Source organism: Rhinichthys klamathensis, unplaced genomic scaffold, assembly GCF_029890125.1.
Source record: "Rhinichthys klamathensis goyatoka isolate OS25496 unplaced genomic scaffold, OSU_Roscu_1.1 h1tg000176l_1, whole genome shotgun sequence".
In the NCBI taxonomy this organism is placed as follows: domain Eukaryota; kingdom Metazoa; phylum Chordata; class Actinopteri; order Cypriniformes; family Leuciscidae; genus Rhinichthys; species Rhinichthys klamathensis.
This window is the reverse complement of record NW_026606705.1, coordinates 10308551-10330957: the sequence shown is the minus strand read 5'-3', so window position 1 is coordinate 10330957 and position 22407 is coordinate 10308551. Positions and strand designations below refer to the sequence as shown.

Below are 22407 nucleotides of genomic sequence, written 5' to 3'. Positions count from 1 at the left end.
ATATCTTTTTAATTTATTTCTGCGTTTGAGTTTTGTTTCAGTTGTTAGCCTGTTAGTTTTGCACTGTTCCAAGTTTACTTCATGTGTCTCACCTGTGTCTAGTTAATTATCTCGTTTTTTTCCTAGTGATTAGCATCACTCACAATATAAAAATTCTCTCCATCACACATTTTTCCAAAATCCACTTGAAGTTTGAATTCAGGACATGTGATAAATGTTTTACAGAATGTCTGAATTGCCAAAACACATTTCTCGAAACCATCACCCACTTTCTCAAAACGTTAAACACAAAACCAAATCTTCAAACTATATTAGAGAGAACCACCGACTCTTCTGGCAAAATCAAACAATTGCCTCAAAACCATTTTATCTTTGCTCAGAATCAAAGAATATATTGTGACAAAGTAAACAAATTTTGAAATTATGTAAAAAAAAGTATAGAAATCACAACTTACATTAGTAAGGTGAATATATTGTACTGTGTACTGCAACTGTAGTATTGTACTGAATCTTGTATAGTATTGAATGTCTGTATATTCATACTGTGAAAATACAGTAGTCCAACTACAAAAGCCAAAAAGGTTAAAAGACTCTAAATAAAAAGCATGTTACAGTGCACTCAATAGAGGTGTGCAACTGCAAAATCAAAGTCAGTGAGAGATTCATTCTGCCTCACCATCACGTCTTCATGCTGGGTACGGCCTCGGGACTTTGTCAACATCACAGACAATGTCGTCTCTTGCCAGGCATAGGGAAAAACCCTCCTGTGTGCCAGATCCAGCCTTGACAATGTCCACACCTGGCTCTTTCTCGTCCTCTTCCTCCTTGTTCACCACCCCTTACACATACTCTTCCTCCTCTCCCTCTTATTTTGTTTTTATCCATTATTGGTATCAACATTCAATGCAACATTTTGAGTCAATTTTGACACTCTGAACTGACTTGTATTTTGTACAGTTGGTTTGATCACATCCTTAGAAGCAAGTGTGAACAATTTTGAGTCGTTGTGTATAAACGGTGACAACTGTGTTTTAGATTTGTTTACCATTTGCCTACCTGTGTTTAGCGTTTTTGTAACATAAGTGCAAAAAGAGTGCATGAGATTTGCAAACAGTGTCTTAACAACATGAACTTGTTTAATGTTTTACAGAAAGAGTGATTTATTCGACAAATTAGTTTAGGCTATTGAGAATTCGGTTCAGAGAATGGGAATTAGTGTTTTAGCAATTTAGAAAAACACGGATGAAATAGTTTTCTGAAACAGAAGTTTCATTTTTCAAGATTTCCATTAGTCAAAATTGCCCCTAATTGAACAATCACCTAAATATGTATACTGTATGAAGCTTTAGAGATTATGTTTTATGCCAGTATTCCATTCTCACAATGTCAACTGTTTTACCATTGGGTGGTCATGTCTCTAACTTCACGGCATATCTGTAATTAAAAAGGAGATGGACAACGTGTAAAAGAACAAGAGAGAACCTCTATTCTCCTGTAGGATTTTTCTTGGCATATTAATATTAAATGAAAGTCAGAGTACAGCAGAAGCTTGATCATATTCCAGGCTGCTGCAGTTATCAGCAAACCTCTTCCGACTTTTACCAGTAAAGAGCCTTGCATGTACATAATTAGAAAGAAAAGTATTATTGAGGGTCACATGGATTACCCACTTTTGAGGTTTTTGAGAGATATAGATGAATAGGTAATTCCTGTAATTTCGTAGAATATGAAAAAATAATAAATATTAAGACTCGACAAAGAATATGTGTCACAATCCTAAGTCACCAGCCTGTCACCTTCAGCACTATATATCCCAGAATCCTTCCTGGTCCACCACCTGCACGCATTCTACAATCATCACCAGCTGTCACTAATCACCTCATCAACTCCAAATATAAGGATACTCCACACACACACACACACACACACACGCACACACATTGTCTGGTCTCGTCTCTACCAAGACTGCTATCGTTTGACTCATGACATACCTGAAGTATACTCACCTATGTGTCCAATTCACTAGTCTGTTCCAATAAGAGAAATTCACCAGTCTGTTCAAGTAAGAGGAATTCACCAGTCTGGTCCTGTAACAGAAATTCACCAATCTGCTCCAGTGAGAGAAATTCCCCAGTCTGTTCCAGTGAGTCAACTTCCCCAGTCTGTTCCGCTGGGTAAAACTCCCCTGTCTGTTCCAGTGGATCATCTTCCCCAGTCTGTTCCACTGGGAGAAACTCCCCAGTCTGTTCCAGTGAGTCAACTTCCCCAGTCTGTTCCGCTGGGTAAAACTCCCCTGTCTGTTCCAGTGGATCATCTTCCCCAGTCTGTTCCACTGGGAGAAACTCCCCAGTCTGTTCCAGTGAGTCAACTTCCCCAGTCTGTTCCGCTGGGTAAAACTCCCCTGTCTGTCCCAGTGGATCATCTTCCCCAGTCTGTTCCACTGGGAGAAACTCCCCAGTCTGTTCCAGTGAGTCATCTTCCCCAGTCTGTTCCGCTGGGTAAAACTCCCCTGTCTGTTCCAGTGGATCATCTTCCCCAGTCTGTTCCACTGGGAGAAACTCCCCAGTCTGTTCCAGTGGATCATCTTCCCCAGTCTGTTCCGCTGGGTAAAACTCCCCTGTCTGTTCCAGTGGATCATCTTCCCCAGTCTGTTCCACTGGGAGAAACTCCCCAGTCTGTTCCAGTGAGTCATCTTCCCCAGTCTGTTCCACTGGGTGAAACTCCCCTGTCTGTTCCAGTGGATCATCTTCCCCAGTCTGTTCCGCTGGGTAAAACTCCCCTGTCTGTTCCAGTGGATCATCTTCCCCAGTCTGTTCCGCTGGGTAAAACTCCCCTGTCTGTTCCAGTGGATCATCTTCCCCAGTCTGTTCCGCTGGGTAAAACTCCCCTGTCTGTTCCAGTGGATCATCTTCCCCAGTCTGTTCCGCTGGGTAAAACTCCCCTGTCTGTTCCAGTGGATCATCTTCCCCAGTCTGTTCCGCTGGGTAAAACTCCCCTGTCTGTTCCAGTGAGTCAACTTCCCCAGTCTGTTCCGCTGGGTAAAACTCCCCAGTCTGTTCCAGTGAGTCAACTTCCCCAGTCTGTTCCGCTGGGTAAAACTCCCCAGTCTGTTCCAGTGAGTCAACTTCCCCAGTCTGTTCCGCTGGGTAAAACTCCCCTGTCTGTTCCAGTGGATCATCTTCCCCAGTCTGTTCCACTGGGAGAAACTCCCCAGTCTGTTCCAGTGAGTCAACTTCCCCAGTCTGTTCCGCTGGGTAAAACTCCCCTGTCTGTTCCAGTGGATCATCTTCCCCAGTCTGTTCCACTGGGAGAAACTCCCCAGTCTGTTCCAGTGAGTCATCTTCCCCAGTCTGTTCCGCTGGGTAAAACTCCCCTGTCTGTTCCAGTGGATCATCTTCCCCAGTCTGTTCCACTGGGAGAAACTCCCCAGTCTGTTCCAGTGGATCATCTTCCCCAGTCTGTTCCGCTGGGTAAAACTCCCCAGTCTGTTCCAGTGGATCATCTTCCCCAGTCTGTTCCGCTGGGTAAAACTCCCCTGTCTGTTCCAGTGGATCATCTTCCCCAGTCTGTTCCACTGGGAGAAACTCCCCAGTCTGTTCCAGTGAGTCATCTTCCCCAGTCTGTTCCACTGGGTGAAACTCCCCTGTCTGTTCCAGTGGATCATCTTCCCCAGTCTGTTCCGCTGGGTAAAACTCCCCTGTCTGTTCCAGTGGATCATCTTCCCCAGTCTGTTCCGCTGGGTAAAACTCCCCTGTCTGTTCCAGTGGATCATCTTCCCCAGTCTGTTCCGCTGGGTAAAACTCCCCTGTCTGTTCCAGTGGATCATCTTCCCCAGTCTGTTCCGCTGGGTAAAACTCCCCTGTCTGTTCCAGTGGATCATCTTCCCCAGTCTGTTCCGCTGGGTAAAACTCCCCTGTCTGTTCCAGTGAGTCAACTTCCCCAGTCTGTTCCGCTGGGTAAAACTCCCCAGTCTGTTCCAGTGAGTCAACTTCCCCAGTCTGTTCCGCTGGGTAAAACTCCCCAGTCTGTTCCAGTGAGTCAACTTCCCCAGTCTGTTCCGCTGGGTAAAACTCCCCTGTCTGTTCCAGTGGATCATCTTCCCCAGTCTGTTCCAGTGAGAGTGATTCCTGAGTCTGTTCCCATGAGTGAAATTCCTGAGTCTGTTCCAGTGAGATAAATTCCAGAGTCCGCTTCAGTCCCAGAGTCCAGTCACAAACCTGTTCCAACCTCAGAGTTCAGTCCTGAGCCTGCTCCAGAGCCTGAGCCAAGACCAAGGACTACTAAAGCCTCAGCACCTCATTTAACCTCAACTCCGAGGAAGCAGAGGAAGAAACAGCCCTCCTCCAGTCTAGCCCCTGACCACAACCCAGTGTCTGCTCCAGCCCCTGACCACAACCCAGTGTCTGCTCCAGCCCCTGAACACATCCCAGTGATGGCTCCAGCCCCTGAGCACAGCACAGAGATAGCTCCAGTCCCTGAGTTCAACCTCATCCCAGTTTTCAGTCATGAGTCCACTCCAGCCCCAGATTTCAGTAATGAGTCCGCTCCAGCCTCAGAGTTCTGAATCGAGCCCGTTCCGGCTCCAGAATCTACATCAGAGCCCACTCTAACCCCTGAATCAGCATCAGAGCCCACTCGTACCGTGAAGTAGTCACAATCCTAAGTCACCAGCCCTGTCACCTTCAGCACTACATCTCCCAGAATCTTTCTTGGTCCACCACCTGCATGCATTCCACAATCATGCTATCGTTTGGCTCATGACTTAACTGAAGTATACTCACCTCTGTGTCAAGTTTCTCATTCCTGTCTCTTCTTCAGTCTCTTCCTGAGTTTTCCGCATGGGATTTCCTACAAGACAAAATAGTTACCATTTCTCCTCAGTGACTGTTAACGTGTGTGTGTGTGTGTGTGTGTGTGTGGATCCGCAAGAATAACTACTAATGCTTATACTTACAAACCCTTAAGTAAGTATTTAAGTGTAAGTATTTTCACTTTAATAATGATATGATCATTAAGTTATGACAACATGTTTTTACATTGCTCTAACTCATCAAAATAAGTTAAGCAATTTTCAGCTTTTATTTGTTATACAAGATTCAACCATTTTTTTAAAGTCAGTTTAATGCGATTTAAGTTAAAATGACTTTAATATCCAAGATGATTGTACTAAAAAAATACTTTAAATAAAATGTACATTGTTTTTGCGTAACTCAGCATGAGTTTCGTGACTTGTTTATGTCAAAAAAATTTGATGAAATGATGGATGAATTTATTGTTATTTCAGCAATAAAACTAGACAAGTTTCATGTCGAAATATGCTAGCATTGTACAATTACATCAGAATATATAACAATTCAGTTTAGAGCACCTTCATAATTTGCATAAATAAAAAAGCAAAAACACACCTGATGCGCATTTTTTATCCTGCATTTTGTTAAAGTACACCTTGCTGTATTTTGTGTGCAATAACCTAGAACGCTCTAGCGACTACATAGCAATGTGCTAATGGTGCGTTAAAGTTCATGCCTCCTGTCTACCATTAAACGGTCAAGCCCCAAACTCACACCACTGGTTAGCGGCGTAGCTCATCAGGCTATAGCTCAAACAAACAAAGCAATGTTTTGAAAGCACCACATACCTGCATTCAGCATTTGCATTTTAAAGAGAAAACCACCAACGAATAGATTATTTAGAGTTGAGATATTTTAGTACTGAAACACCGAAAAAGTTCACATACACTCTTTGTGAATTGGTCTAAGAGCATCATTAAAAATAGCTAGTTCAAAAGAACCATTCATTCACAAATCACTAAATCTAAAGACTAGGTTTAAGAGATTTACTCACAGACTGGTTTCAGTTTTATTTGAAGTGGTCTGTGCATTGTTACAATACTGAACACTTACAGTAAATTAGTCATGTCTTCGTTTTTTTCTACTCTTCCTCTTTATGTCATGACTCTGTGAAGCTCCCACCCTTATGGCCATAGGGTGCCATCTCCAAACAATATGCTTTTGTTCATTGCATCACTGATGCCTATAAGCTTTGTGCCGGTGAAATGTCACTGCCCATCTGGGAACATATAGTTCTCTCCTTTCAAAAGGCCACAAAAGTGAACGCTTACATGACAAAACCTGTGATAAACCTGTCAGTATACAGATAATTTATGTCTGCGTGGAGGGAAATATTGACATTTTGTCAATATTGGTGTAATATACTGTCTAGGGAGCGTTATTCAGTCGGTGGAATTGAAGTCAAAGCACTGACATAAAATGGATGATTAAAAGGTCCATGTTAATTCTTGAAATACAATTCTAGAGTTCTGTTTGGTGTATACTGCACAATGTGTACTGCATACTGCCTAGTATACACATTTATTTTAATTGTATTTTATTATGGGAATGGGGGTGGGGGTGGGGTGAAGCAGTTGAACGTTACATTGTTGTCATAGTGTCAACTAGTGGATGAACTTGTGCAATTCAAAACATTGTGCGTTATGTTCTATTTAGTTCAGTTCATTGACTTCTAGTTTGTTTTCATCCATCACATATGTTGTCTTTGTTTTCCCGCCACTGATCCGTCACCATGGACACTGACACTAATCATCACAGCTGTTCGTCTTTTAGTTAATCATCTCTGTGTATTTAAGTTCCTCCCTTTGTGCTGTTCATTGTCGGTTGTTGTTTGTGCATCGCACGTTGTCTCGTTATTCTGAGTTCGTAATAAATCTTATGTTATTTTAGAATCATCTTCGTCTTCTGTGGACACTGAATGGAATGTATTTTCTTTCTCTTTGTATTTTTATATCAATATGGTATCCTATTCAAATCAATGTGGTAAATGAGTTAGGTCACAAGTAATCTAAAAGTAGTCAGATTATATAACTTTAAATGTGTAATAAATCGAATGGATCGCTTTACTAACTACATTTTTCGTCATGTAATTTGGAATCAGTAACCGACTACAATTTGTAAGTAATCTACTCAACGCTGGTGACTTTCTTTGTATCTTCTTTTCAAAGCCTAGTAGAATGAACAGCTTCTAGGTGACAGTACTAGAGAGAAAATGCAAGAATAACTATGAGAAAGCGAGACCTCAGTCCCGTCTCCTGGGCATGTCTGGAAACCTAGCAACCAGTTACCCAGGGCACTCTTGGATAACTACCCAGCTGCCAAGGTGCATCTGTGTAGCAGGGTGGCTCAAGCTTAACCAAGGCCAGAGATAGAGAAGCCGACTGAAAATGGAGATGCCTGAGGCTCGGTCAGACCCGCATAAAATAAATATCAGCCTGTAATGGCACATTCATCTTATTGTTTCTTTGTTGCCAAGGTGTTTTTGATGGTGCGCCTGTCCTCCATTGAACTCGTAATAACACACAAGTGGACAGACAGAGGCTTGTAGCTCAATTAGCGTGAGCACATGCTTGATTAGAGACTGACGAATGTCGTTTACTGCCTTTTTGTGATTCCAAAGTATGACACATCGTCGATCAGCCCGCCATCTTTGAATCGATTCAGATATCGCTGACAGGGATTTTTGTTATCAATGGAGGTCACTTGTTCTCAGGCAACCCTAGCGATTATGGGCTTGTTTGTAGATCCCTTGGTCAGCTGGTGTCTTTCTAGTGCTGGTGGTTATGGCATTGAAAGGTACAGAATGCTGTAATGTGACTTGTCAAGTGAGTTATTCTGTCAGTTACAATTAGAGAATATTTTCCTTAGACAGATTTTTTTTGTTGCTATAATTGATGCTCAAACGTGATGTTATTAGCACTGCCCCTGCCAATGTTTCAATAAACCTCATTACCAAAATGTTTTGCCACATTCATTTTTGAAAGCAAATTGTTTTCTTATATTTCTTTTAGAAGATGACGTGAAAGTAGCGTACCTAAATGCAGCAATAAAAAAACAAATTCAAAATAAATAAATAAAATATATCCACAAACGAGAGTAAACGAAACAGTGTGCTAGAGCACAGTCAACACTAGACAATGAGCAAACTGAACTGAGGGCAAGATATATAAAGTGAACTTAATGAACGAAATGTGTGAAAACAATGAATAACCATGACAACCAATCGAAACATACTTAGTAACCGAAGCTGTGTTCGAAATCACTATTCACTATTCCCTTCATTAGTCCACTAATATAGACCACTTGAAGGAGTGACACTGAGTGCATAGTTTGTGCTTGCTGTTTAATAATCATTCGAAACTTAGCAAACTGGCAGCTCCAGTTGTAATGAAACTATTTATCTTGAATCTGTCATGGAAACTATGCACAACCCTTAATTAAACAATATAATAATCAATTAAAAAGGAATTTATACCTGTATGATATTACGCTGTAGCCACATTGGACCAGAGGTTTGGAAAATGGATGATTGATTCAACTGCGGGCGCCACTTTATGGTGAGACACTGGAATTCATTTGGCACGACCCTCACGTTGCATTATGGGCATTTTCTAGGCGTTGAGCGTACTTCGCTTGTACACTTGTTATGTGGTTCATTGTGGGATTGAATGAGTGCACTCGATAACGTCCACTATGGTTTCGGACACCACTACAAATGGCTGTACCCTCAAATAGTGCCCTATTTAAAGGTATAGGGAGCGATTTCGGACACAGCCCAAGACAACTAAGGAAACACGGGAAATAAACTAAGGGTGTATTCACACCAGGAAAGTCCGATAGTTCACTTGCTTTGTTTGGTCTGGATCAAATAAATTGTTTTTTTGTTTTTTTTGGTACGGTTCGCTTTCACGCTGCTCTTTTTGCAAGTGAACCAAAATTTGTAAACAAAACCACACGTGTGCTAAGGTCGTCCATTCATTGGACAAGGATTCTCAAGTAGGGAAATCAGGAAGTGCAAAAAAGGCTTAACGTAAATTAACGCAGCATCATCCTTGTATTGTAACTATCGTTACATTATATGAACTGTAAATGTTTTTTTTTGCATCTATGCGCGATTAGACTAAAGAGAACGCTCTGTATGTGAATGTCCTGATGCACACACTCATTCATTCATTCATTCCAATGATGCACACACGACGCGCAGAAAGACGCGCAACAGATGTAATGTAGTAGGCTACAACAGATCACTTTCCCATAACGCAACTCCGACTACGGAAGCCTGTTAACTCAAAGGCGCAGTGCTTTCTTGCAATTGGGTCGGTTCATGTTCACACCGTAAACGAACCGTACCAGAGTTCGTTTGGAACCGTACCGAGACCACCTCTTCAGCTGGGTCTCGGTTCGGTTGTTTGGTCCGCACCCGAGTTCGATTGCTGTATTCACACCTGCCCAAAAGGTCCGCAGACTCCGCACCAAGGGGGGGAAACGAACTAGAGTTCGATTCAATCGAACCAAACAAGGCAGCTGTGAATACACCCTTAAAGTCTTATGAAAATGAAACAACAACTGAATGTGACAGTAACATTATTTGCTTTATTTCAGATGTGCTTTTTAGGATGTCTTTAAAATGTACTGCAGCATAGCCCGATAAAACCAAACTCAGTGTTATGAAATGCTATAAATCCATTTTGTGCTTGCAAAGTTTGTTCTCTTCACTGTAAAGAGATCATGTAACAGTAATTGATGTATAAAATGACTTCCACTTAAAGCAGCTCTTGCCACACTAGTAAAGAGTGCACACTCTAATTGCTTTCAGGAAAAATAAGGTGTTTTTCTGGGCTAGTGTCATTGCAGTTGAACATAATTGGGGATTCCATGATGGTGAGGATCAAAAGGAAAAGATTTACCTTCTCATAAAAAAAAAACAGCACACAATCCATTCACAACGTAATCCCTTCACCAGCCACCGTACATTTCACTGCTTCAGTTAATGTCTCACCCTTTGATACAAAGAGTGAAGCTAACTGGCCAAATGGTTTCCATGGAGATGAATTTTTGCAAATTTAAGGGTGTAAAGAATGTTAAAAAAGAAAAACTCAAGTGCTCATATGCAATCCTTCTTTAAGCACGTCCTGATTTTGCTGAGTTAGAAGCGTTCCTGGGTCAACATTGTTGATCCTGGAACAACATTCCTATCTGAACATTTTGTCCTAAGCAAATCTCTACACCAAAACCTAACCCTACCCATAACTTATCCCTTAAATAAGAGGGAAATAATAGGTGAAAAAAAAACTGATGTAAAAGCAGCTTACCCGGGTTGTAAGGCTAAACTTGACATAAACTGTCAAGTGTCCCTCAAAACAAAGATGTTGATCATGGAACATGTTGCACTTGGTGAAATCAATTTCTGCCTTCTTCAAATAGGCTATATTGGATTGGAATACTACGGTGCATACACTTTAAAACTAGGTTGTTATGTTTTGTTTATTCTAAATTCCTTTGAATTGTAAAACAGTCTTCTTAGTCACACTAGACCTTGAGAACACAAAATTTCTACGGACTCTGTAATGGTGTAATGGCGTAACACTCTGTGGCGTCTTTTTCATGAACATGAATTCAACATATAACAAATAGTAATGATGTAAAAAAAAATGTTAAAATTTACAATCTACTCGACTTTACTGCAAAAATATGCGTTCTTTTAATTCAGTCAATAGGTCACGCCATGACGTATCGATCTTCTACCGCTGAGTTCACCAAACTTGACCTTTGGAAAGCAGCGAAATGCAAAACTTTTCTCATGAGCTTGCGTTTCCGGTCTGATTTGCATGCGTATAAATGGATGTAAATGGAACGAAGTGTGTAGTGTGCCCCCTTTATCTTGTTGATGTGCCTTTGCTGCCATGGTAACCAGTGCCTGGTTCTGCATTTGGGTTGTGAGGGGCCATTTACACAACACGATTTTCAACTATAACCGGAAAACTTTTTATGCGTTTTTGCCATTCATTTACACGTCAACAGCATTTTGGGGGCCTGAAAACACAAACTTTTAAAAACGTGTTGCAAAGTGCAAGTTTTTGAAAGCGGTACCGTCATAGTCTCTGTGTCTCTGGTGATGTCGTGTGCATGGTGTGCGTATTACGTGTTCAGTCTATAGGCGCATTGTGTTTCTTTACAAAGTGACATCGCCAAACTGGCCTGGCATGAATAATACAGCGTTTTTAATCGTTTTCACTGATCAGTGTGAAAAGGGATCGTTTTGACAACGTTGGCGTCTGTTTTTAGTACATCGTTGTCGTGTAAAAGTACCCGTAGTTGCTCTTCAGGAGTAGTTCCACAGAACTCTACCTCATGGTTTGCTTGTTGGGTGCACGGTATTGTGGATTTTTAAAAAATATATAAGTTATATAACATAGTAATTGTGTGTCGGATCTGTCTCAGTTGCTACATTTATCATTTAATGTCACAATGCCAGATGTTTACTTACTGGTTTAAACTCTCCTTTACTAACAATCTGTAGACTTGTTGTATCTAGAGACCAGAATATCACAGAGAACTGGGGGTGGACAGCTTTAACTTGGCCAGTAAGAAACCACCAAAAATCTCTAGCAATGCCCTTACAATACAAGAAAAAATGTAGGGAAAAAATATTGTCTGACTGAAAGTTGAACTTTAAAACAGATAATTAAGGAAAACAAGTAGTCCTTCACATCATCTTAGACAGGATGCAGATTTGTTGTATAACTTCCATGATGACTTCTGGGGCTTCCTTAGTTACCATGTTCCCCAAGCCCACTGCAATTAGATTAAAGGGCACACAGATGTTTTGCCAGTTTTGTTTGGAAGTAAGGATTGCATGTCTGAGTGGATGAAGTTAGTGTCTCATTAAAAGCGCTGTTCCTCTGTACAGTCCTATTTTGAGTGGTTCATGAATTTGAGTTTGGAGCGGTAATCAAATAAGCGCCTCTAGTCGCCGTCTCTGGAGAAAACCCAGTCATCACTCGACATGAGAACCTGCAAGCTTCCTCTGACAATATCAGACTAACACAGCACAATTTCACTCCCAATAGGGGTTTATGTGTGGGAGTGTATAGAATTATAGGAATAATACACCCAAACATGAAAATTCTGTTATAATTTTCTCATCATGTCATTTCCAAAACCCTGTGGCATTATTTTTCTCTATACTTATGGTTTTTCTGTAATAATCTCTGTGCTGCTCTTATTAAATGTTTGAAATCAATTGAATAAATGTCATTGTCTTGGAATGAAAAAAATGAATGTACTAACAAATGCATGTGCTTTATTTTAATGCCATGGACTAGCCTCCTTTGAAATCAGCTTACCAATAGGCAGCCATTTTAATTTCAAACTTTTGAGAGATAATTAAGGAGAGTCTTTTTGTTGACTAGATTTTGTCCTCTGAATAAAAATGTCCAAACAATACACTTGAATTTCATGATATTAAATAATGAATCATAAAGTATTCAATATATAAGAAAGTTTTCTAAATGTAAAACAAAATAAGTGTATTTGAGTGCAGTTTACAGCCAAAGACACACAGCAAATGTTAGTGAATGTAAAGAGTGTCAAACTACCATTTCTCAGTTTTGCTTCTTCCTGGTGCAGATCATATTTTCGTCATTTTGTAACGTTATAAAAGGGCTTTAATTCAATCCATGAACTGAATACCATCCATTCCCAAATCTACAGCCATGAAACCACCAAAGCTCTCAAATCTCATTTAATCAATTTAATCGCTGTGGGTGTAAATGGAGCTTTAACAGGGACAGAGGTATTTCTCATAATAGGATGTGTGAGTCATTCTTGTTGTTGATGCAAGTCTACATGTTGACGTAAATATGTATTTATATGTGTGCTTCCAGAGGGCCCAGTGATCTGGCGCATGCTGACCTACCCTCCGGCTCGCCGTGCTCTCATTGTGGGTTGTGGACTCCAGATGTTCCAGCAGCTTTCTGGCATCAACACGGTCATGTAAGTCTCCTTCACTCAGTTCTCAGGTGTTCTTTGAATCTCAACTGAAGTAATATCAAGTCTGTTATTTTTTTAAGAGGCCATTTTGTAGCGTTTTTTAACATGTAAAGCCAGTAATAATGCCAATCAAAGTTTCTTGGAACAAAGCAGACGTAAACTCTGTTTCAAAACCTACTTAGCTGCCTTGCTGTCTACATAGGCAACTACCTTGTAAGGAAACACCTTATACAAATTAAAAAGTGACTGATTTGAAACACTCTACACAGCAACTCCACACGCTGTTCAAATTGTGCTCCTCACAAATTGACCGCGAGAGTCAATTGGCTCCAATAGAATTTGATATTAGCACATCACAATGTGATACTATTGCTGAATTCTAGCCATGTTGTAATTATCGCAATTTCGAGATGACAACACGTGACATTCTAATTAAAGCTGTTCATGTCCTTGGACTGGGAAATCTGTTTTTATTTGGCAACACTATCAACACCTAAATTAATCTGTAAATCAGGTGGTAGAAATAGGTGCTCTCTGAAAATTCCCAGGTTACAATTTGTAAGTATGAGTTCTACGAGGACGTGAATGCTTTTTACATGTTGGAATCTCGTAATTACGACATGGTATTAATTCACCTTTTATTAAACACAGAAACAAATAGAATTATGAATTACATAATTTAATTTTCCAGTCCGTCTATGTCACGATTTCTTGTGTTTTGTGTTCTTGGACTCTTATTTTGATATTCTTTTGTTTTGCTGTGCCTGTGTTCAGTTCCTGTTAACCTTAGTTTCTGTAGTTTCCCTTGTTAGTTGCCATGACAACCAATCACCTTCACCTGTTCCTTATTAGCCTTTTGTAATCCTGTGTACTTATACCCCTGTGTTTTAGTCCTTGTTTGCTGGCCGTTGTCTTTACTGTAAAGCTGTTACGTCTCCTGTGTTCCCTTGTCATCTTGTTTGGATTATTGCCATTGTCTTATGGTTCGGATTACCTTTGTGTTTACTGAATAAAGACCTCATCTCTCCTTGACCCGGCCTGCTACACACGTGATAATTAAAGAGAGGATTTTTGATACTGTGCCTTTAAAACTTATATGTAAATGAATCAAAGGTCAAGCTGCTGAAAAGATGTGTATATGTAAATATGGTCGGCCATTTGTTAATATGCTGATGGTTGTGATGTCATCATAATCATGAAGATTTAAAAATGTCATTTTGCAGTTTAGTTTCAATAATTGGTATACATCCAATAATAGTATGTCTACAAAGTATAATTATCAAATATATCTTGATTCAAATATGTCTCCTTTAAAAAAAATGCCACACATAGATGTTTGTAGGAGGAAGGACTGTTTCACAACTGATTCAAAATTCAGAAGTTGTTCATTCACATTCACAGATGTGACTGTGCCTTTAATTCTCTTGTTAGCTGAACTTTAATGGATACCCTTCTAAAGTGTGATTTCCTCTTCGTGATCTCTTGTCTTTTTCGCTCCTTATTCAGTGACTATTTTTCAAGCATTGTAAACAATCTCGGAATGTGTGCTGTTGCTAAGCAACCCCTCATGGCAAAACGAGAAGTGTTTATGGGAGAGAGAAGGGAAAATTGTGTGTGTGACTGTGTGTTTACTTATTTTCTCAGCTGTCATTTTGGAAGATCATGTCATGGTCATGGTCATGGTCATGACAGATGGATCCTAAAATGGTATTCTCGGTCAATCAAACACCTTTATTCTTATCCTTCTGTCGTTGTCAATCAATCTGTCCAAAGCAGGTTTAGACAGACAGTATAGCAGTTAAAACTGACAGGTACACTCACACACACACACACACATGTATGAAGTAGTGTTTAGTAGGTTTAACCTGATGTGCTATTTCGTATTTGCCCACAATCCCCTACTCCTCAATCGTTCCTGCATTGTCAGATGTCAATCCTTTGTACACAGGAAGTCTTGTTGTGGGATGTGTTGTCTGTCAAGCTTAACCTATGCACGAAGAATTTGTCAATACCTCTCATGGAGCGAATGTCTTTGGGGACGTGTGCCAATTTGATGTCAGCCGGAAAAATCTATTCCGTTCAGAAAAGCACAAATCTTAAACTGCTATATGTTACTAATGGCTGCCCTTACACTGGAATTACAGCATCTACCACAGAAATTCATGAGGTTTTACAGACAGCTTGAGGATCCAATGGCGTTACGAGGTTTAGTCGCAAGCTCTTTTTAATACTTTTCATTGGTTAAATATTCGCAAAACCCACAGACCAACGTAAAGGGTCACCAATGGTAATGATTTATGAAAACAAAAATTCATATGAAAGTTTTCCATCCGACAGTGACGATGAAACTCCTCAAAAGAATTGCGCATTTTTTAACAAAGGTGGGTAATTCGTACGAATTCATACGATTTTTGCTAAAGCGTATATATTTTATGAGTTGCCAAATTCATATGAATTCATACGAATGACCTACCCCTGACCCCGCCTCTAAACCTACCCATAACTGGGGTTTAGACAAATCGTACGAATTCGTACGAGTGAGGTCGTACAAATTAGCCAACTCGTACGAATTCGTACAAATTGGTCGTGAGATAGCGTTGATCTGAACACAAAGACAATAGAATTGCTTTATCAGTGACAAGCATCCCCTCCTGATGGACAAGACCCCTGCGTAGGCTGAAGCGCTGGCCATGCTGCTGTCGTAATTAGCTTGTGCTAATGCTTCCTTCCAATCAGGCATTGAACTAGTCTGCTTTCCTGCAAACAGCTTTATCTCCCCTTACTCCACTCCCAAGCCATTATTCACATGCCTTAATTGATTAATGTGTTATTTAGTATAGAACATTGTCGTTACATGCTAATACCAGAGTGCTAACATTTAAACAAGTCTGAAGGGTTGTAGAGGAATCAGTTTTGCTGATGTTGTGTTGTCGTTGGTTTCTGAGATGGCATCCTGTATATGTGTGTGGCAACTGAGCCTCATCTGTGCCTGGATAAAATGATTAGATCAATCCCTGTTGCCGAAACAGGCAGACCAATCTGGAATCTCTGCGTTTTAATAAAGACGGATGGTCATTACAGTCACTAGTGGTCATCAGCAATACAGATTGGTTCTAGTGATACATTTTTGGCCTGTTTTCGTTCTTGCTGGCACGCTATGACTTGTTCCTTGGGTTTGTGACAGTGCTGGCACCACTGGCCTTTGGCGCTCTGTGTTTTTGTGATTCGTATGGAGTTGCGCATGATTCATAATTACCAGCTGTGAACCTCCCACAGTCTGTTCACTGACCAGACAAACAAAAAAGCTCTGATCTAGGCTGTGTTTCCCAAAAGCATTGTTACCAAGCTATAGTTGCAAGATCCATCATTACCAACATAGTTCAATGATTCAGTGTTTCCCAAATCCATAGTTCCAGCGAACATTCACAAATATAGCATAGCAGTGATTGGAACTACAGCTCTCAACTTGTTAGTATGAATTGGACTTTAATAGATCATGCTCTTGGGCTCAATAAGCAAGCTGACATTCAGTACATTTCATGTGTTTTATTACATATAAATACACTCACCTAAAGGATTATTAGGAACACCTGTTCAATTTCTCATTAATGCAATTATCTAATCAACCAATCACATGGCAGTTGCTTCAATGCATTTAGGGGTGTGGTCCTGGTCAAGACCGTCTCCTGAACTGCAAACTGAATGTCAGAATGGGAAAGAAAGGTGATTTAAGCAATTTTGAGCGTGGCATGGTTGTTGGTGCCAGACGGGCCGGTCTGAGTATTTCACAATCTGCTCAGTTACTGGGATTTTCACGCACAACCATTTCTAGGGTTTACAAAGAATGGTGTGAAAAGGGAAAAACATCCAGTATGCGGCAGTCCTGTGGGCGAAAATGCCTTGTTGATGCTAGAGGTTAGAGGAGAATGGGCCGACTGATTCAAGCTGATAGAAGAGCAACTTTGACTGAAATAACTACTCGTTACAACCGAGGTATGCAGCAAAGCATTTGTGAAGCCACAACACGCAAAACCTTGAGGCGGATGGGCTACAACAGCAGAAGACCCCACCGGGTACCACTCATCTCCACTACAAATAGGAAAAAGAGGATACAATTTGCAAGAGGTCACCAAAATTGGACAGTTGAAGACTGGAAAAATGTTGCCTGGTCTGATGAGTCTCGATTTCTGTTGAGACATTCAGATGGTAGAGTCAGAATTTGGCATAAACAGAATAAGAACATGGATCCATCATGCCTTGTTACCACTGTGCAGGCTGGTGGTGGTGGTGTAATGGTGTGGGGCATCGTTTAAATGCCACGGCCTACCTGAGCATTGTTACTGACCATGTCCATCCCTTTATGGCCACCATGTACCCATCCTCTGATGGCTACTTCCAGCAGGATAATGCACCATGTCACAAAGCTCGAATCATTTCAAATTGGTTTCTTGAACATGACAATGAGTTCACTGTACTAAAATGGCCCCCACAGTCACCAGATCTCATCCCAATAGAGCATCTTTGGGATGTGGTGGAACGGGAGCTTCATGCCCTGGATGTGCATCCCACAAATCTCCATCAACTGCAAGATGCTATCCTATCAATATGGGCCAACATTTCTAAAGAATGCTTTCAGCACCTTGTTGAATCAATGCCACGTAGAATTAAGGCAGTTCTAAAGGCGAAAGGGGGTCAAACACAGTATTAGTATGGTGTTCCTAATAATCCTTTAGGTGAGTGTATATATATATAACTGTGACTTTTACCTCAATAAACTCCTAATAACTGCTTATTAATCGTTAGTAAGGTAGTTGTTAAGTTTAGGTATTGGGTTGGATTAAGGGATGTAGAATATGGTTATGCAGAATAAGGCATTAATATGTGCTTTATAAGTACTAATAAACAGCCAATATCCTAGTAATATTCATGCTAATAAGCAACTAGTCAATAGTGAGAATTAGACCCTAAACTAAATTGTTACCAAAAAAATTAAGTAGTCCTTAGATGCCATGTTCTTGAAGAAATTACGCGACGAATTTTACGAGGTGGCTAATTCGTACGAATTCATACGACCTCACTCGTACGAATTTGTATGATTTTTGCTAAATCGTACATATTTTACGAGTTGCCCAATTCGTATGAATTCGTACGAATGACCTACCCCTGACCCCACCCCTAAACCTAACCGTCACTGGGGTTTAGACAAATCGTACAAATTCGTACGAGTTAGTACGACCTCACTCGTACGAATTCGTACGGATTGGTCGTGAGATAGCGTTGAATTAGCAAATTCTTAGTAATTCTTAGCAAATTCGAATAGTTAGTGAAATGCCGTAGGCTATGCTAGATAACATCACATGTCGGCTAAATGCAGTCAATGTAACGTTATCATGGTACGAGCATGGAGCATTAGTTCAACATCAAGCTGATAAAAGTAGCCTATTATTGTAACGTTGCAGTGGGAGTTTACATGAGTTTCCAGCATGTTGTGTGATGCTTTCGCCGTTGCGTTGAAAGTCTCCGTGTGGCCGGTAGTGAATGCTCGCTCCTGAGATCGCACACGCACACGAGCACGAGCGCTCTTGTTGCAATCTGAAACATCACCACTAGAGGCCGCTAAAAGTTCCATAGAGCACCTTTAACCGACCACCTGCATGTGACGTCAATAAATCCAATTTGTGGAATCGACGTGGTTCAAACGATGGAGGTGTGACCATGTTACTCCAATATCCGGGAAACAGTAAATTTGACTAGTAACAGTGACTAGTAAATTTTTCATAAAATGCATCATACTATGGTGGTTAAGCAGCGAGTTATGATTTTGTATTGGAAACGCACCCTTGGTTGTCTGCCAATTGTGTGATTTCAGGGAGGTTGGGGACAATGAGTAAAAAGTGTAGTGTTTACAAATTATCAGGCTTCTAAAAATGAGGCTAGGTCTTCCAAAGAAGATCAAGATTTGTGGCATCAAATTTTTGAAGATATTTAGGGGTGAGTTCAGTTGACAGTTGTGCAACATTATCATGTAGCATTTTGGTGTCAAATTTTTGATTTACCACCTAGTCAAACTTAACCCGTGTGCTAGTACAACATGTCTTTGTTATGTCTTGTTTTCAGCACAAACAAGCCTCCTTTTCATTCAAATGAGGCTCAATATAGAATGCGCAATATTAGTCATATTATCTTGAGGCACCTTTTCGATTGTTCGCACATCTGTATATTCCTTTTTGTTTTCAGAGTTTTCTGTTGGGATTTACTTGCCCTTAAAGTCAAAATTAAATGAAAACTCACCCTATGTTTTAGATTTTAATGTGAATTATTCATGCATGTATGTGATGCTTCTGCCCTTTATCATTTAATCCATGCTCCTAACTCAAAAAGTCTACAATTTGTTTGTTTGATGTGTGTACTTGGGTTCAGATCAGTGTGTGTATATACCGTATACCATCTAAGCACGAAACAATGTTCATTCCTTTCATTATTAAAATAGATTAGTCCCCATGGGACTGCTTCTCTCTACCTCTTTCTCTGTCTCTCTCTCTTAGCGTCTCCCTCTGTTTTTCTCTCTAACACACACTTTTCACTGGCTTCAGTGCTGAGTACAAGTCCAACTGCTCTCAGCCTGTTCTCCATTATATCCCTTCACTCCTGTTACATCACGTTTATCATGAAGATGGATGGTGTCCGAGATTCAACCAAACACAGCTCAAGCAATCTGTTGCTCCGTGAGTCAGTCCGTATGCAAAAACCCTTTCAAAAGGCTCATTTATGAGAGAGAGAGAGAGAGAGAGAGAGAGAGAGAGAGAGAGAGAGAGAGAGAGAGAGAGAGAGAGAGAGAGAGAGAGAGAGAGAGAGAGAGAGAGAGAGAGAGAGAGAGAGAGAGAGAGAGAGAGAGAGAGAGAGTGAGAGAGAGAGAGAGAGAGAGAGAGAGAGAGAGAGAGAGAGAGAGAGAGAGAGAGAGAGAGAGAGAGAGAGAGAGAGAGAGAGAGAGAGAGAGAGAGAGAGAGAGAGAGAGAGAGAGAATGAAACCCTCCAAAAGCCTGAAACCTTCAGTATTTTTTTAAGGGGAAAAAATATTATGATAATTCCATATTTTAGGAATATGAACATTTTAAATATATGACATTCTTCTTAAGGTTTAAAAAAGACAACCTATTTGTTTCTTGCCATGATATATTGTGAACCTCATTAACGGATTTATTTACCTAAAAATTACAATTCTCAAAACTCACTCACCCTTGTGTCGTTCCAAACCCATAAGACTTTTGTTAATCTTGAGAACAAAAATCAAGATACTTTTTAAATCCTCTAATTATTTTTTGTCCAGTCATTTTTGTTGCTATTGAATGGCCAATCAACCAAAATTGAAATCCAGGTTTTATAATGAGACACATGATTATATGATGAACAGATTTAATTTAGGCTTTTATTCATTAATAAACATGAATTAAACTATATTTAAGTAATATAGTAACACTTTATAAGTCAGAACATCAGAACCCCACAACCAATTAAAACGTTTTTACTATTATTTTGTGTTTTATATCTCTTATATGTTCATTTACTGTGTGTTTCCTCTATACTGTCTGTTAAACAATTGATGTTTATGGCTTATAAATGATAACTACTGTTACCAGTAAATGCATAGCATATCATACATTCTGGGGTTTAGGATTGACAATAACCTGTATATTTACTCACAGATGTGACAAAAAACGAAACCTTATGAACGAATGTCTATAAACGAATAACACTTTTGATTGAGTGTTTTAGCACTCGTATTCGCTGTCACAAACTCGAGTCCAAGACCATATTTTCTTGACTCGTACTGCACCCTTATCTGGCCTCAGTCTTGATTCGATCTCAACTCACTCAGGACTCGTATTTGAATGCGCTGGTCTCGTCTTTAACTCTAGGGTAGACCACGGAATTTGGGAACCACCCAGACAACAAAACTGATGGGAGCAGCTTGGTTTGCCTGAATATTTAAGGTGTCAGTTCAGTTATAGAATACAGTTGTTGCTCTGTAACATGGCTGACAACAGCTTTCTGGTGATGTGTGATTGAACCCACTGCGTAATTTAATCACACACACACACACACATAGGCTAGTCGTCATGACATTCTGTGAAATCACAACCCAGTGTTGGTGTTGTTGAGGTTTCAGTCATTAAAATGCTGCCTCTAAGGCCTTAGTGTGTACAAGAAGACAAATGGCTGTTGAACTCTCACTTTTCTCTCGGTGGAGTGTGGCAGCAGTAAGACCTTTGAAAAAGCCTCATAACTTAAATGTCAGTGTGTGGTGTGTGTACCTCCGCCTAGAGTGAATGAGGCAGTCTGCCGGCCAGCGGGAGTCTCTTACGAGAGAACATTGTGTATATGAGAGTGTCTGCTATCTGGTGTCTGTGTACACTTCTATATTTCTGGTTTAACACAACTAAAACCTTATAAAATGTAGGCTTTTATTCACGTTAACATTGATTAAACTATTCCTTTAAGTAATATACTAGTGATAATTAAACTAATCCCATCATAAACACCAATGTGGTTTTATTTTGTGCCAAAACAGTCATATTTCAAAACGGGATTTGGGGAAAATTGGGCCAAAATAGCCATTTTTTCGAGATGGTCCTCACTGCAGAACACGAAATCCAGAGGATTACATATACCTAAACTTACCCATCTCCGCCCCCTGATCCCTAACCCCACCCCTAAACCTACCCATCTCCACCCCCTGATCCCTAACCCCACCCCTAAACCTACCCATCTCCGCCCCCTGATCCCTAACCCCAGCCCTAAACCTACCCATCTCCACCCCCTGATCCCTAACCCCACCCCTAAACCTACCCAACTCCGCCCCCTGATCCCTAACCCCAGCCCTAAACCTACCCATCTCCACCCCCTGATCCCTAACCCCACCCCTAATCCTACACATCTCCGCCCCCTGATCCCTAACCCCACCCCTAATCCTACCCATCTCCACCCCCTGATCCCTAACCCCAGCCCTAAACCTACCCGTCTCCACCCCCTGATCCCTAACCCCACCCCTAATCCTACCCATCTCCACCCCCTGATCCCTAACCCCACCCCTAAACCTACTCATCTCCACCCCCTGATACCTAACCCCAGCCCTAAACCTACCCGTCTCCACCCCCTGATCCCTAACCCCACCCCTAAACCTACCCATCTCCACCCCCTGATCCCTAACCCCAGCCCTAAACCTACCCGTCTCCACCCCCTGATCCCTAACCCCACGCCTAATCCTACCCATCTCCACCCCCTGATCCCTAACCCCACCCCTAAACCTACTCATCTCCACCCCTTAGATCTGGATCCAACTCCGCCCCCTGATCCCTAACCCCACCCCTAATCCTACCCATCTCCACCCCCTGATCCCTAAGCCCACCCCTAAACCTACCCATCTCCGCCCCCTGATCCCTAACCCCACCCCTAAACCTACCCATCTCCACCCCCTGATCCCTAACCCCAGCCCTAAACCTACCCGTCTCCACCCCCTGATCCCTAACCCCACCCCTAAACCTACCCATCTCCACCCCCTGATCCC

The 22407-nt window shown here is 41.0% G+C and overlaps 1 protein-coding gene across 1 annotated transcript in view; it reads left to right on the top strand.

Moving 5' to 3' along the window:
• Positions 1-22407, top strand: part of LOC130092522 (proton myo-inositol cotransporter) — a 58804-nt gene that overhangs the window by 23114 nt on the left and 13283 nt on the right. Inside the window, exon 4 of the mRNA XM_056260410.1 lies at positions 12737-12845. Within this exon, the coding sequence (XP_056116385.1) occupies positions 12737-12845 (109 nt within the window). The remainder of the gene's footprint in view (positions 1-12736; positions 12846-22407) is intronic.